This window comes from Meleagris gallopavo, chromosome 3 (genome assembly GCF_905368555.1).
Source record: "Meleagris gallopavo chromosome 3, MGAL_WU_HG_1.1, whole genome shotgun sequence".
NCBI classification, from domain to species: Eukaryota; Metazoa; Chordata; class Aves; order Galliformes; family Phasianidae; genus Meleagris; species Meleagris gallopavo.
In genome coordinates, this window is record NC_139406.1 from 85121758 (window position 1) to 85139564 (window position 17807).

General features: G+C 38.6%; 1 protein-coding gene across 13 annotated transcripts in view; it reads right to left on the minus strand.

Moving 5' to 3' along the window:
* The window catches only part of CYRIB (CYFIP related Rac1 interactor B), a 97135-nt gene that overhangs the window by 11854 nt on the left and 67474 nt on the right, over positions 1 to 17807 (minus strand). For 4 of the 13 annotated variants that reach the window (XM_085221679.1, XM_085221678.1, XM_019614244.3 and 1 more), the window contains exons 3-4: positions 17425 to 17461; positions 4605 to 4687 (exon numbers count right to left, since the gene is read on the minus strand). In XM_085221679.1, the coding sequence (XP_085077805.1) occupies positions 4605 to 4677 (73 nt within the window). In that variant the 5' untranslated portion in view covers positions 4678 to 4687; positions 17425 to 17461. Of the gene's footprint in view, positions 1 to 4604; positions 4688 to 5731; positions 5815 to 17424; positions 17479 to 17807 lie in introns of those variants that run through there. The other 9 variants (XM_085221685.1, XM_085221684.1, XM_085221686.1 and 6 more) reach the window with 4 other exon arrangements.

Here is a 17807-nt window from a genome sequence, read left to right on the forward strand (position 1 = left end):
ATTGCCTGTCTGGATTTTGTTTTAATTTTTGCATCATATTTCATAATTTTATGGTTCGTCAGATAGACAGAGTAGGCATTATTAGCATACACGCCTTTACAGATTTTGCAACAGTTTAACTGTGCTATTTTGAGAACCACCAAGAATTATCATGGGTAAAATTAAGCAGGTCACTCCTTTAAAAAAAAAAAAAAAGTATGTACAAGAGCACCACATTGATTAGGCATCGAGTAAAAGTGGCCAGTGCTTTTCAGATCATCACAAAGGTCACATTTATAATTTTGAAAGCTGCTGAAGACTGCTGTAAGAAATGAAGACAAAAAAAAAATGAAGGAATATAGCAGACAGGTAAGCACAAGTTGACTGGCAGCAGTTCATGCACAAACATGAAATGCTATAGTGAAATACAGACTAAAATGTGAAGCTCTGTAGCATTCCAGATTGTGTTGTTAAATAATGCAATCAAGACTTGCCACTTGGATTGTCTCACGCTGAGAACCCCTCTTGCCTATTTAATTTTTCATGACATTTTTTCTTTACCCTCTCTACTAAGGACAGTCATTTTTCAGCACTGGGGGATGAGGGGCTGCACAGAGCTCACAAGAACTCTTCCTTTTTTCAAAACCAGCAGACAAGCAGAACAGATGTGATACTGTGACCTTCCAAGTTACAATAAATGACAATCACCCTCCGAATACAAATTATGAAGTCTTTGCTGAGTGGCTGGCTATGTATGGCAACCCCTTTATCTCCACAACTCTGCTTCACCTTGGATGTAAGGCAATTACTGTACTTCGTTTCCCTAGAATGTTTCAGGAAACCTAAACCAATGGCTTTATTTGTTGGGGGGGAGGGGGAGGTGTTCATTTTATTGTTTATAAGTAACTAACTTCTAGATACACATTTTAAAATCCAGTAGACACTGGATTATTTCTTCTGGCATTTATCTTATTTTGGTACACTTTCAACAGACAAAACTATATCTTGTTTTGTCCCAACTACGCTCCTCTCCCATCTGTAATTCTTCATTGCCAAGACATGCAATGAAGTGCTGTGTTTTTAGTTAGAGAACAGTGCAAACATAAAAAGTAAAGTCCGTAGGACTGTGAAGTGAATGTAAAATAATTTAGGATGGAATAAGACGGGTTTAAAAAAATACAGTGTGGAAAAGTTTCAAGCCGCCGTGCAGGCTGGCTCAGAACATTTGGTCTATTGGCTTTGTAAGACACTGTACTGTGAAAAGTGAATGATAAAAAGGGAGAGGCTCCTCTCTCCAGCGCCCCTGGAAGCTCCAAAAGATGGAGGGAGCATTTGCACACACTTGTATGTACATGAGGACTCAAGCTGTGGCGACTTTGTTTGAGTCACTAACTGTAAAACTTGTTTTCCTCACTATGGAGGACACGGACCAGGAATGAAAGATGTACTTCTGGAACTTGTCTTGATAATTGAGAATGAACAGCCAGCAATGCCAGGCATCCGAACAGCAACATGAAGGTGGTAACTTCAGGGATTCCCCCTTTCCTCTTACAGACAATGTAAATTCATGTCACAACTGCATGACAATGCTTTACTTTTACCTGGCAAAAACTCCCATTACAAGAGCAAATAGAGCAAGCACAGCACAGCTTGCTGAGCAGTTTTGAGGTTTGATATTGTTGCCAAGGGGGCTAACCCCTGCTTATTCAGGGCAGCTTTCCCATCTTTAATCCAATATTAAGAGCAGACTGGTGTCCTCTGAGCAAACGAGAAGTAAATTTCACATTTAATTAGAACATTGCACTAAATGCAACATACATTTAGAGTTCAGAATGCTCACACAGTAACATGTTAAAGACAAGAGACTGGACTTAAGCAACATACAAACGCTGTCATGTGAACTAAACGCTGTAGGAGTATGACAACGTGTTGCATGCTAGGAACACACATTTTGTGACTATTTAAAAGCATCTTGGTTGGCCTACAGAATAAAGGAGGGACAGAAAATAAGGGGTAACAATTAAATAATGTTTGCTGTGAGGTATAAAACTGGTATTTTTCTCAAGGAAGAACACATTAATCCCAGAAACCGGATGGTATTCACCAACAGGGGAGAAATTCCAGCCTGCTAGAGATGAGCAATCTGGTTTGGAGGGAGGTGACCCTGCAGTGGGATTGGAACTAGATGATCTTAAAGGACCCTTTCAACCTAAACCATTCTGTGATTCTATGAAATGATTTATGAGTCTCAACTGTAAGGGCTCTGGAGCAAACTGTCTTTGTGGCTTCTCTGAAACCTAGCCAAGATTTTTGGAGGTAATGCAGAATACTTTCAGTGCTAGCTTGAGATCACCACCTGCAAGCAAAAGTACTCTGTAGCTTAGCTACTATTCAAACCAGTAAGTTTGAGAAGGATTGCATTGTGACAGCAGTGACATCAATACAAGCTTTCCATGTTGTACGTGGCTGTTGAAGTTGCACTGCAAAGATTTTAGTAGAATATTTAAAATAATTATTTGTTTCAAACAGCTGAATTGAATGACCAAAGAAAACAGGAGCTTAACCTGCATTAATGCAGGGAAAAAGCCAACAGCCCATTACATCATTTTTTTTGCCTGCGTTCTGATAGCCAGTCACTGAAATCACTGCAAACTAGCATCAAGCTAAATATCTGAGTCCTGGAAACCAATTTTAAACCTTTCTACATTCAGCATCTGTATCTCTAAAACACTTTTCAGAGATTAGATTCTGTTGCTATGGTATTGTGCTAAGGAACTTTTAACTGGTCTGCTCATTCCAAGGACATACCTGGATTCAAAAACAAAAGATCTAGGCCTGTGCATTATTGGGCCAGGCAGGTAATACAGCATTGGGAATTTTGTTTTTAATATAGAGCTTACTTGCTCTTCCCCATAAAAACATAATCTTAAGTATCCCAAGATTAAGTGCCAAGTCTTGAAGAAAGATCTTGACTGTGTCAAAGTCAAGATTCTGTCAAGGCAAGCTATCTGAAATAGAGTAGAAAGAAGTATGGGTACATAGTACAGCAGCAGAAACACACATAGGACAGAGTTAAAAATGAATAAAGAACAGTCTAACAAATCAGCCACAGTGTAAGTCACTTAATTTGACTGCATGTATAAACATTTCATGTCAGCAACCTCCTTACTCTCATGCCAAATCATGTTCATGCTCAAAACATGCACTTAAAAAAAAAGAAGTGATGGATAAAAACTTTTAAAAAAATAGCAGCAATTTTTATCACAAATGATTCTAGAATTATGCCTCTTATATTCAGCTACCTTGAACTAGTGGATAATCCTATTAAACAGTTTGTATTTGCAGACTAAGCTGGATTTCCAATGCTCCAATATTCTCTTGCACCATTTCTCCCTGCTTCACTATCTCACATCTATTTGGAGATTATGTGAAACTCAAAATGTTCTTAAACAAGTTTTGTTTTCCAGTTCTTGAACACAGCCCTTGATTATCTCCCTTTCATGGCTAACTTGTATGGTTACTGTCATTCAGTAAACTAAATGTTCAGAAAAGACAGATGATGAAATCAACACTACAGGATGAGGGTTTAGAAACATTCCAACTTCAGATGATATTAAAGCATAACCATATTTCTCCTAGCACTCTCTTTTATGTTACAAATAATAAAACCAATTGGCACTATTTCACTGAAAAATAATTTAGGAGAAAGAAAAGATAATGAATCTTGTATTATCCATATCACTCACTTTGTGGTGGGTTTTTGTTGTTGTTATAGTATTCCAATGTATTTTGTTACAAGTTAAAATGCACTTTGAACATTATTTTTCTTATTTTATGCTAGTTGATGCACAGCTGGGGTAAAGCACATCCCAAAATAAAGTGATTAAACATGCACAGCAGCAGCCAACACCACTTACCTGCCATTCTTAGGCTACATTATATCATGCAACAAAAACTAAAAGCAGAAATACCAACAGCATGTGAACCTTCCCGAACTCTTGGCATTGCTCAAAGGTATACCTCTGTTATCTTCAAAAGCAATTTCACCTCTACAACACTTGCTGAGCCCCCATTTGAGGATGGATGAGGTTTACTGTCAAATTTCAATGCCAAATCAAGTAAGGTTCACATACACACCTCTACCATTGCGATGTTGGAGAGCTATGAAGAGCTGTTGTGAGCCAATCAGTATACACTGCATTCAGCACCTAGGGACACACTGGAAGTGCACAAAGAAGGAATTAGATTTCATATTTTGTCCTTCTTTAAGACACAATCTCCTTGTAATTTCAGTATGTCTTCAAAGAATTCAAGTTCTTTTAAAAATTATTTTCAAAGTTTTGGTTAAAAACCAAACAGAATTTTGGTTTTAAAATGGAAACTATATCAGATTCCAGCCACAAAATGCAATTTGAAAGTATTCCTGGAAACAAAAATTTTACTTTTTAGAAACTTGGATTATTTTAAAGAAGATTATTACTTTTGTCAAAAGTTCACTGAACTTTTCATAGCTCAGGCATGCAAAGCTGTTAGAAAGATGGCAAAGTGAAAACATACATTTAGTACATGACAAATGCAGTCTACTGCAGGCAAAGAGTAATAGATATATAAAATCATCTTCTCACTTTCAAAATCAAGGAAAAAATTTGGCCCCTGCTCAAGGTCTGTGCATGTCAAAACTTTAAGAAGGTTCCCCATGTTAAGGTACCTGCCAAGACAAGAATGAGAGAAAAGAAAATTTTCCTTTATAAGAAGGAACAGCCCAAATATAGTTGATTGAAGTGGTGGGGAAGAAGACCAAGGAGTTCCATCAGGCATGGACCCGTCCTTCAGGCTCCCTCTTTGCCAGGGGGAGGAGAGCCCACCTCGGGGCCGTCCAGCTGGTGATCCCAGAGATGCAATGCAGCTTTCCTGTCAGAAGTGACGTACATCAACATCTTCACAGCCTCCCCTTTGAGAAAGGGGCACAACTCCAATTGGAGGTCTTGTGACTAATTCTGTCCTGTTACACCTTAGCACCAGTGTCCTGAGCAGGAGTACCATACTGAGGGCTAATACCATATTTACCAGCACTGACATGGTAGTAACACTACAGGATTTTACCTGATGGGACAACAGAGGAAAAGAGTTTTAATTTTGTCAGCTCTCATAATTTTGAGAGATGACCATTACAGAAAGCTAAATCAAGATGCATCATTTCATTGTGCAGAAAATGCCAACACAGGTAGTCCCCAGTTCTCTTGCACAAGGTGCCTAGAAGATTTGAGAAGTTCATTTGACTGCATTGGACTTCTAGATGTAAAAATATACATTAACTGCACCATGAATGAATAAACCAGAACCAGGAATAATTTAGTACTTTTGGTATATAAGATAGAATTACAGTGAACAACTGCTCAGTACAGATTACCATGGCATACTGACAGAATTTTTCATTGTATGATTACTTGATTTGCAGGCAGATGGATGGACATCACTGACCACAGAGACCCAAAATGACTAAGCACAAGAAAAGAAAATTTACACAGTAGCATGATGGTGGCTTGGCTCCTACTGAGAAAAACAAAAAAACAAAAAAACAAAAAAACCACAACAAAAACACAAAAACAAAGGCAAAAAAACCAAACCACATGCAACCCTTTTTCAATTTGCAGATTTGCAACTGAGTCCCCTAGCCTTCATTGCAGCAGGTATAAGCAACCCTCTTCATACCATTTCAAATGCACCAGCTGTGAAGGGCTGAGAGACTTACTTTCAAAATCCAAGAAAAAATGTGCTGCATTGTGGTCTATGTCCCTGGTTAGCACCTTAATGAGATTACCCATGCCAGCAAACCTAAAAATAAAAATGGCAAAATAATTTAGTTCCAATAACCATTTCCTATTTTCAGTACACGCCTGGGTTAGCTGGAGCAGGGCTTCCATCCAGGTTTGCACACTGCAGATCCATCACCTTCTGGTGGGAAGTAGTGGATGTGCACTAAACAGTGCATTTCTTCTCTTCTTCTCAGTGATTATTAAAAATATGAAGAGTAATAGTTTCTGCAAAAATGAAGTTCTGAATTGCCATCTCCTTCTTAGCTTAAGAATTGTGCTACCTATGATTGTTTTGCTGCAATCTACAGCCAATAAAGCCATTGGTACTTAGGAGAACAGTGACCTCAAAAAGACTAGAGCTGTTTTAAGCCTGATTTTGACTCTCTCCCCATCACTCAAAACAAAACTTGGGAAGTGTCTCAGTAGTAGTTATCTGTGGCCAACGAACAGTTCTTCCCATCAAATGAGGTGAAGTTACAAGTCCAATACAAGTTGAATGCCTTCCAAAAAAAAAAAAAAAAAAAGAGAATCAAGTTGTAACAGTTGTTCTTATTTATGTTTCCTGTCACACTGCAGCTAAAAAGAAATGAGAAGTAGAAGGAAAATTACACTGTCATTAGATTAAAATAGGTCAGTTTAAGACATTTTCAAACATGAGTAAGTTTCCAAAATAAATAAATACCTTCAGTAGGACAATGAAAACAACACTTCATGAAGAGGCAGCCTTTTCAATGACTCTCCAATGCCTTACAGAAGCTAAAAATACTTAAAATCAGAACCCTGAAATATCAGGAATTCAGCGAGGTACTGCTGCAAGACAAACTCAAGGTATTACTGATTCAAAATCTTTTAAGAATAAGCCATCAGTCAAACATTTGGACTCCAACATAAGATCTAAAAATCAAGCTTCAAATTAGTCTAATTATGTCAGTCAACCAGTGTCTTCTCTTTGTCTTCTGCTTTGAAAGCAATGGTTACTTGCAGAGAAGCAATATGTAAGAATTGTGAGTTTATGAGGAATTAAAAAAAAAAAAAAAAAAAAAAGCAGTGTGATACCTAAACAAAATATTTGGCAGACCAAGGCTTTACAACTTGTGCTGCCAGATTTCTTGAGTTCCTTAAGAAAATGCAACTGGTGTAGAAGAAAAACCAAACCATCAGAAAGCGACTGATTTTTTAGGATCCAAAAGCTAGAGAAACAACAGTGAATTAATCCCACATTTTTCAAAATTACTCAGGGCCAAATTAGTAACATTAATCTAACAACTTCTGCAGAATGACCAAGCAACAGGTACAAATCTAGATTTGTAGAAAAGCAGCTTTGATTACAATGGTTTCTGCTTATTAAAGTTCCTCACTGCATGCGCTCCTTTTTGTGCATTCAACTTCTCCCTTGAAATGTCAGAAAAGCAAAGTCCTATTTCCAAATTACTTAACTTCATTCAGAAGTCTGATCAGATCTCTCAGCCTTTATTTAACAAAGTTCCAGGTTAGGACGTTCAGTTGAGACTCATCTTAAAAACTAATTCCCAAAACACGTGCTTTTCTACAGCTTTCTATTCCAGAGCTTACCAAGCAGCTCTGTGCCAACAGTACATAAACAAGCAGTGCCAGAAAGCAGAGAATCAGGTTTTTTTGTATCTCACAAGCATATTCTGAAACAAAGGACTGAAAGAGTCACTTGGCCCAGACCTCAACAAGGATGTTCATAATCTAGAAAATGCTGAAATAAAGATATTCTTTAACACTTTCAACAAGGGCACTACAATGGCAGAAATACAAGTTGCCTAATGCCAGCTGAGCCAAATTTCAAACGATGCCTTAAGCATCACAATTCCAGTGTTAACAGAAAAGTGGCAAATGAAAGTAAAGGCCATTAAGAGCCTATAGAGAACTTAAGCTACACCTAAAATTACAAATTATTGGCACGTTTCAGTTTATCAGCTGCAACACCTGCACATTCACAAAAATATTTTCAATACTTCATAGGAGTTCTTCTGTGTAGTTCTGCCTTTATTTTGATATTAACCCAACTCACAACAGTTTAAAGAGTCATACATAGGGTATAAACACTGGGTAAAATTACTTCCGAATGTCAGATTGGGGCAAGTTAGTAAGGTTACAGAAAAGTATATAGCTACTGCAGAATTAATTAATTCTGGTAATTAATTCTGGTAATTAATTCTGGTAATTAATTAAAACCCTACCAGTTCCTAAAATGGAAGTAAGGGGTCAGGGACTCAGTTTTGCCAGACAAGTACTTTCATTCTGACCTTCATCTCCCAGAAAAGTTTCCTTATGTTGAGATATCATTTCTTCTCTAGGAATAAGGTTAACCAATACACCAAAGCCTACTGTGAAACAACAGATATAAAACACACTGAAGCAAAAGATGTAACTGATCTACCTGATGGCAACAGTTCAGTGAACCATCTCTCTCAGAACAGGAGAGCAATCGAAAGTGAGAGTAAATTAAACTATGACAGCAACAAGATGACATGTTGGAAGAATACAAAGGGATGTAAAGCTGTACATATATGTCTTAGCAATAAGTTCTTAACAGACTTCTCGTGTATTAAGTGTGCTCAAGCACTCTGAAGTCTATATAAAGGCAAAAGCCAATAGCAGGCACTACTACTGACTCTATCCTGCAGTTTGTCTTTGCTGCAATGCCAAACAGCTGACTTAGAACTGGAGGTACTTTTGTGGGCATTAATGCCTTCTGATCCACAATCATTCCAGCATCATTGGAACAAAATCCATGATTATATTACCAAGAAGGAAATTCGCTCATTGAAATCATAACATCAAAAAGCCCAGTCCTAAGTACAGCTTACATCACTATTCTGATGCTGTTCTTCAACAGCTTCAGACCTTCAAGCTGAGTCAAGTTTTGTTACTCTCACTGAGAACAAAGTTCAGTTATAAAGCAGCAATTTTTTTTCCCCTCTCAGGGGTCTTTATTAACTTTCTGAAGCACACTGGTCAAATGTTTCCTAACTCATTAGGAAAACCAGCAGTGTAAGATTCGGTAGATCAGACAACTGAAGTTTCCTGTTGACATGACTCCATTACCATAAAATCAAAAAGAAAACTACATTCCTTTTTTGGGTCCAAAGGCTGAGCATCCCTGTGAAGCTGCCCAGGACCCGCCTGGCACGCTGTGTACGCCAGCACAACGCATGAGCCACGTGGAGCAGGTTGTGGGAAAAATCAGAGCACTAGCCAAGAACACGGGTTAAACTTGACCTACTTGCACAGAGTAAGACATACGGAATGCCACATTTGATTACAGTGATTTGGCCCATTACAGCCTTGTGGGGTTGTATGATTTTGAGTGTAGTGTCATGATCAGACAGGCGGAAAGCAAAGGCATATTTTCAAAACAAGTCTTGCACGCATGGCCTTCATGCTGAGAACGTCTCTGACACGTTTCAATATTTTTTTTTTCCCTAATCTAAGCCCAGGGGAAATTTAATAGAAATCCACAATGCAACTTAATTCAGGCAAGCACCAAAGACATTTCCCCCTCTCACCTGAAAGAAAAAGTGTACATTAACAAAGACCTTGTCTGCAACTGGTGAACAACTGGAAAACTTACTGACTGTTAGATGTAAAATACTAGAAAGATGATCACATGACATTTTGGATTTTGCTTTGTTTTCTGTTAGACAGATAGCATGCTTCCAAGCTAATAAGAAGTTAAATGTTAGAAAAAACACATTTGTATCACCAAGGAATGTCTGCTACAAGAAAATACCTGTTCTCCTTTTGAAAAAGCACACGCTATTCCCATGACTTTTTCTAATGAAATTTACAAGTAAACACTCACAGTGCACCAAAATTGCACCCTGTTAAACCTTGTATTCATGCTCTGGAGTTTGGAAGAAGTTAAGCACAACATCATATGAAAAGAACACAAAGTGCAACCATTTTCTTACACAGATGTAGGATTTTCAGTTGGATGTATGTGGTACAAAACTCTCATCTAGGAAGATTTTTGGTAAAATTTTAAGTGAAAGACACAGCGTGAAAAATATAACATCACAAAGTGACACTAAGTGCTACATATAAAGCTATAAACTTAGTGCTACCTCAAACTAAAACGTAACTGGATGTCTCTCTGTAGTGTTCCTCCAATATAATAATCCCATTAGCCCAGCAATTGCTTCAAGGCTTACTGAACATTCCCTGCCTACAGTATCTGGGCAGTAACAGGAAAAAGCCAGCAAATAAGTGGTTGCCCACAATAGTGGAATCAAAGGAAGCCCTCAGCAACAACACATGAGCTCGCAAAGCGGATGGCCCATTGGATCAAGTCTTATTTTCTACTCCAATGAAGCAGTTAAGCCTTGCAGTCAGTGAGAATACATCTGCCCTCAACCTTAAAAGCCAGCAAAGGCTGCAGAGCTGGAAACAGGCTTGTGAACTACACAAAAGGACTCGCTCTTTTCAGAAAGTCTTCATATTTCCCTTGGATCCAAATATGTTTTTCCCAATCTAATGCAGATTTCTTTCTTTTCTGACTAGTGCCAGGGAAGTACAGATTCCTTCTGACACAATCTAATCCCCACTACAGTCAGTTATCACAGTACTTAAAGTAATTAAAAAACCTGGCTTTAAACAAAGCCCCAAAATGACATTGCCCAGACAGTAAATAATTAATGAAGTAATACTCATTATCACTCAGTCTGAAAATAAAAAAAGACCAGCAAGTGAAAACTATCAGGTTTAGATTCAGAAGTCTGGTACCATTCATTCAAAACGAGCTAGATTTTGAAGATGGTTTCATATTCAAGATTCCTCATAGCTATATTAATGTTATTAATATCCAATGTATCAGTTTGATCCTGACATCTGATTCTCACTGTTGAAATAAACATATGGAAAGTACCACTCCAGTCACCAATTCGACAGAGAACAAGCTATTTCATTCATGACTAGACAATCTAACTAGAGAGGATTTCATTAGTTTTATACAAACTGTTGCCTAAGATTGAAGTAAGCTGCAAAGATCCATGTACTGCTTTTCACTCCTGACCTCTAGTGGAGATTCCTTAACATATCACTCATCAGAGAAACAAGCCAATTTTTTTCCTCTAATAAACTGAAAAGGCAAAAACATACACCACTGAATTTCTGGGGTTTCAATAACCATAAAACAATTTGTACTAACAAACAGAAAATGTTTTTTTTTTCTTGTATGGAAAGTAAGTATTCAGGCTATTTAATAAAAGCACAACTAAAAAGGTGTCGAGGTGTCCAGGACTGCCTCTGATGTCGGGTCTTTTGGCTAAGCTGACTTTGGTACAATTAGCTACTTCAGCTAAAAATGAGGCTATTTTTTGAAGATCGCACATCATCAATAAAACCTGTTTTCCGAACAAAAATGAGTTAAAAATCTGTCATATCAGGAAAACGGAGCCCTGCCAAGGAAAACAGTCTAGTAAAAAAGGCTCACATTCCTTGAAACCAGAATTGTAAAATATGGTCAGGTCAGTGTTTATTCAGTCCATTTTTCCACTTGGAGGAAATTAAGGGAAAGGCACTGAAGACTCTGCAGTTACTTCAGAAAAAGCACCCTTAAAGTCTTGTTAATTCAGGAAAATTCTAGTGGCACAGCTGACACTGAATAACTTTGTTATTTTATCATAGCTCGCATCAGGTAAACATGTCAAAGAATTTCAGTCAGACCCAATTTGCTTGAAAATATTCTTATTTTAAAAGCAAACTGGACTGAAAAGGGGAGAAACCAGGCTCTGGAAAATCTACTCTGGTTTACTCCTTGGTATGTGAGCAATTCTTCCAAGAGAAAGTTTAGAGGTAAGAAAAAAATAAATCATCATTATCATTACATGTTTTTCCCTTTTTCCTCACAGAATCATAGAATGGCCTGGGTTGAAAAGGACCACAATGACCATCTAGTTTCAACCCCCTGCTATGTGCAGGGTCTCCAACCACCAGACCAGGCTGCCCAGAGCCACATCCAGCCTGGCCTTGAATGCCTCCAGGGATGGGGCATCCACAACCTCCTTGGGCAACCTGTTACAGTGCGTCACCACTCCCTGTGTAAAAAACTTCCTTCTAATATCTAGTATCTTTTCAACGTAAGTCAGTCTGCTTTCAAACTTAATTCTGAGAAACACCACATTTAATTTATTTTACAATTGTTAGAAAGAAAAAAGACTTTGTTTACAGTTATTTACACTTGAGCAATTTGCACTCTGCTTTGCAATCTTAGAAGTCTTTTGCAGAGCTGTAACTTCTCCAACAGAGGTCGCTGCCATACAGTGTGATCTGCCAGATGAAGGGAAGCTCCTAACAAACGCGCCCATACCATCTCAGTGCCTTCTTGTCAGGGAGCCAGCAATTCCCTTCCAGCCCAAATACTGCACTTAACCAGCTGGGACTGCTGCAGCCCAATTGGCTGATTTCCAAGTTTGTTTATTTAAATCTCAGCTTTCTTGTAAAAAAGAATGTGAAAGGTACATAAATAAGAAAAAACAAAAGTTCACATTCAAGGAGAGATCAGTAAAATTTACAAACTTATTTTACAAGGAAGTTTAATGTACATAAGATGGCATTAAAACTGTGCTATACTACCATATGACTAAGTTTAATATTCCAAGGCTATCATCCTTTAGCTAACGTAATTCAAGAGCTACCAAACTCCTTCCTTCTCCCCTCCAAAAAACAAAGCAAAGACCTCACACAACTAAAACACATTCTCTGCACTAAGTCCTCCCCGCCGCCAAATTTTCATCTCCTTGTAAAGAAAAAGAAAAAAAAAAGCACTACAGAAACACCAAATATGTAAACCTTTCTTTTTTTCTGGACAACACTTAAGATATTTTCCATCTCTAACTTCAAAGTCCAAAAGAATTATCCACCACATTTTAGTGCTGCACTTGTGAAAACGCACTCCACTGCGATTCTGTTTTTAATTGGGAAATGTGTTTTCTTTCAAAGTAACTAAATTCCCATCTATGTTAATCAGACTGCCATAGACTGCAGCAACCAAGCTGGATGATTTCCCCTGAGGCTCTATCAAAGAGCCTGGCTACTACTGCCATCTAATGTGCTACTGCAAGGAGTGCACTCAGCTGTGCTGCTCTTAACGTTGCAATTAAACATTCTGTTTGAGCTTGACTCTGAACTACTGCACTGAACCCCTTTAGTACCTTGGCTCACATCTTCTACACTAACAATGTTATGATATTACCTAGGCATCAAGCTGATGGATATAAATATTCTTTTACATATTCTATCTGAAAAAGATTTTTTGGGCATGTCAGTACTGAAATGCAAAACTTATGTGTATGGAGCCAATGCTAACTGTCAATTTGATAATTCATTTCAGTGATACACTTGCTCTGGACTCCCTAGGAGGAAGAAGCCCTCTGGCCTTCCAAATCACATAACTGGAAAGACAGCTATGTGCATTTCAGAAAAGCTTTCTGATTAGCTTATAGAGCTTTCTTTCTCCAAGACACCAGTCAGACAAAATATGTTTGACTAATATGGAAGGCTATTGAAACACATCAGGCCTTTTTCCCTTGTTAGAAATCAAGTGTGAAGACACAGATCATATTTGGTCTAGATTCCTCTAGCTGTACTTTTCTACTGTACTCTCCAGTCACCTCTTGGCGTTGTCTGCAGGGGTATGTCTGCTATTTTCTGGTGATACTATACAACCTGCAATCCAATAGATCAGTATAGGTATGCAGAATACTACGTACTGATCTGATTCCTGCACCAGCCCATCAGCGAATTCTTCAAGCACTTACCACCATGCACCACAAAAACATTTGCTCTGATCTACCTGTCTGACTGAAAGGGAACTGAAGTCTCAAAATCAGTAGGTACTTCAGAGGAGGCCCTCCTTGGTTTAGCTATGAGAATGCAGAAATGATTTAATCTTTCAGGGGAGGACTACAGATTACAAAAAGATCTGTTCTGGTGATATGACTACAAGGAAAGCTAACAAAGTGCAATCAATTGAACCAGTCAGTAATCCAACAAACTTAAACCAGCTGGATTGCCATTTTCTTTAAATTACTCAAAGGACGGCTCTTAAAGCAAATGAAGAGAAACTGAGAAAGATCTCTGAATAAACAGTTTGAACAAACAAAGAAAAGGAATAAGTGATCAGTTCCCACAACAGAGAGGAGTCAGTGGAGTTCTGCAGGAATGCCATCCAATGTATTGGCAGATGACCTAGGAAGGATCAGAGCAGCAAAGTGAGAAAGTCCACTAGCGATGCTGCTACCCAGGATACCAGGAAAATATGCAGCAGGCACAATACAAAAGAACCTCATAAGGCTAGTGCCACTTGACAATAAAACCTAACTGTGGAAGTATAAAGTGATGTATCAAGGGAAAAACAATCCTAGCTTCATGCTGAAGATTATCAGCTCCGAGCTGGCTATTACAATTCTGGAATGAGACCTTGGAGCCATGTTCAATTTAGATAAGGTTTGCACATAATTGAGCTCATGAGCAGCTAAAAGAAACACCGACTACATGTTCAGAAATAAGGAAAATCATTAATCAGCAACACATACAAGGAAATTCTGGTCCCTAAATCTCCTTAAGGATATGGAAGAACAGGAAAAAAGTTAATTAAGAAGTACACTGACGATCGAAACTCCGGTATGACTTCAACGCAAGAAACAACATGGCTGTCTTTAACTCCTCATCTGAAAAAAAATAATATTCTGAATTGGAAAAAAACAGAACTACACAATCACTGGAGATATGGGGAACACAAAGATGTAAAACGCAGACTTTTAACGTGTGCCAGTTTCACTGAACAGAACTAAAAGAAATTAGGCTAAAGAATAAATAACAAGCTGATGACTCTTCCTTTGCAGGTCGATTTGCAGGGAAAGGGTACTACAAGCCTGCAGCAATTTTAGGGGAAAACAGGGACATATCTTGAACTGACAACCATTAGAAAACTGAATATAGTTAATAATTACATCTGACTTGAAAATAATACATTAGAACCATCACAAATGTATTTTCTCCTCATTTCTGCTCTTCCCTAGGCATCCACTTACATTCAAGTTCAAGTTTTACTAGATTTTCAGCTTCAACTTTTAACCTGATTCAGAAAGTGCCATCTGGTTAGATTTGTCTCATTCTTTGAGGCTTTCCACAATTTCCAGAACTTTACCATTGTTATCTTATTGGTGTTTTCCCACTGAAAATATTGCTTGGGTAGGGCTTCTGCCAGTCCCTTCAAATCTCTCACACTGCTGATTCCCAGCTGGTTTAAGATGCTGTCAAACATATGGCAGCTGTTTTGTCTCAACACAGCTGGAATAAGTTAAAACAACAGACAGCTGTTTAGGGCTGCTGATGTGGCCAACATCATCTCCATTTGTAGGGTATTTCCCTTCAACATCAGAAATATTGATGGTTCAAAGAAAACAGAAATTTCTTGCCATATGATGTAGCTGTTCTCTGGACAGCCTTCCTCCTGAAGGCAGTACCATTTCCAGCAGTGCCCTTGAGCCTTGCTAGCTTTGTGAGATGCTCACCTTCCTGAACAGCTGAAGCACCATCCTAGTAGAGGAATAAGTGAGTGTGAAAAAATGAGCAAAAGCAAGAGCACACATCCAGAGGGAAATAAAAGGGTGATTCCTGAAGAAAGCATACTTTGCAAGATAGTACCCATTGCAAATACACACATGCTCTAAAGGTTTGCACTAGTTGAAACTGTAACTTTGCTAACATACTTACCCATGACTTTGGATGTAAATGCTACCAAGTGAACCTGCTACTACTGCTAGCACTGAATGTTCTTCCCGAACTGGGAAAGTATTACAGTATGCCTGCCCCAATCTTAGACTCATTCTGTAACTCCAAAGAGCCAAGACGGTATGCTTGAGGGACTGTTTGTCTGATCTAGCGTCATGATGAGCTCTCCTAAGAGCTACAACAAAAAACTGATAAAAATCTCAAATTTCGGAAAAAAATTATTTCAACATATGGATCAGGTATAAAAATCAAGGGCAATTATTTCAGTGACATCTGTAACAGCTTAGATTCTTCATTTCTAAATGGGTTATTAAAAGTTTTGGACATGGAACTCGAATGTTTTCCACTACTGTCAACAAAACTGACATGTCAACTAAAAAGACAAATCAATTTAATCATCTCCTCAGAATTCAGTGAGCTTTTTACTGATTCATCAAAAGTGTAAGGTAAATAAATACTACTTCACATTTGGGAGCACTACCTTTCCAATGTGACAGATGAAAGATAGCTATGCTGGCACAGCACAATAAACATGAAATACAATACAAACTCCATGAAATAGCTTAGGTAAGCAGAAATAATAAAACTACATAAGGGAAAAACCTCCACACGAGCATTTGCCACCACTTCAGACTTACAAACCTTCTCAGGGTCTTGGTTTCTGGTTCAAGGCACATGGTTCAGGAAAGATTTGAAGTTAAATAGTAACATTAATAAAGATATAAAATCAATATTGGTAAAAAAAAAAAAAAAAAAGTCACATTATTTCCACAATCAAATTTTCCAAGAACTTTAAACATGATCTTCCAAGATAAGTTTTAAATAACAGAATGGCTTGTGTTGGAATGGACCTTGAAGATCATCCAGTTCCACCCCATCTGCCATAAGCAGGGACACCTTCCACCAGATCAGGCTGCCTGGGTCCCCCAACCAACGTGGCCTCGATTGCCTCCAGAGATGGGGCATCCACAGCTTCTCTGGGCAGCCTGCATCTTTAACCACAGATACATATATATATGGCCACAACAACCCCAGGCAATGCTACAGGATTGGTGCAGAGTGGCTGGAACACTGCGCAGAGGAAACAGACCTGGGGTACTGATCAGTGTTAGGCTAAATACAAGTTCAACAGTGTGGCCAGTGACCAAGAAGATCAATGACATCCTGGCTTGTAACAGAACAAGTGCACCCAGCAGGAGCAGGGAGGTGACTGTCCCTCAGTACTCAGCCCCGGTGAAGCCACACCTCGAGTACTAAGTTCACTTTAGAGCTTCTCGCTGAAGCTGAGAGGGCTGTGGAGCACAAGACATACGAGGAATGGCTGAGGGAGCCGGGATTGTTCAGTCTGGAGAAGGCTCAGGGGTGACTTGTAGCTCTCTAGAACTACCCAAAGGGAGGCTGTGGTGAAGTGGGAGTCATCCTCCCACGTAACTAGCAATAGGACTAGAGGGAATGGCCTCAAGCTGTGGCAGAGAAGATTCAGCTGGATGTTAGAAAATACTTCTTCTCTCAGAGTGCTCAGGTGCTGGAATGGGCTGCCCAGAGAGGTGGTGGAGTGTTTAAGAAATGTTTAAATGTTGTACTGAGGAACATGGTTTAGTGGGAAATATTGGATAGATGGACAGTTGGACTGGATGATCTTAGATGTCTTTTCCAACCTTGGTGAGTCTATGATTCTACACTGGGCTATAGATCAAAGTCTTCAAAATAAACATAACAATTCTGCAGAAGTTGCTTTTTCAACTGGGAGAAAAGAAGTACTTGAAGAGAAAACTACTAGTATTCAGCATGGTTCATTTTCCTGCCCATATTATACAATTTTAATTCAGGAGAGTTTTCAAGCAGGTTAAGTCTGAGTTCTTACCTACAGCCAGTGCTGCACTCTGTTCTTGGCCTCCACTCTGTTTCAAAACAAGAACAGATAATAAAAATACATTCTTTCGCACCTAAAGTCTTCAGTGTAATGTTATAAAGTCCTGCAAAAGTAAACACACATCTGTTTCAGACATTGCACCCTTCTTCAGAATCTACTTCTTAACTATGGTTCTGGACTCATGTGCCACTTTGACTTTATAACAATTCTGCATTCTTGTTTTTTAACACAACTTTCAATCTCTAGGCATATAAATAGGGAACACAATCACCGAGCAAAGAACTTGCTTCTAGGAAAACGGGCTGCTGGTGATAGGTAATTTGAAAGAACATATACTGTAACAAATTTAATTACTAGAAGATCAAGGTTACAAT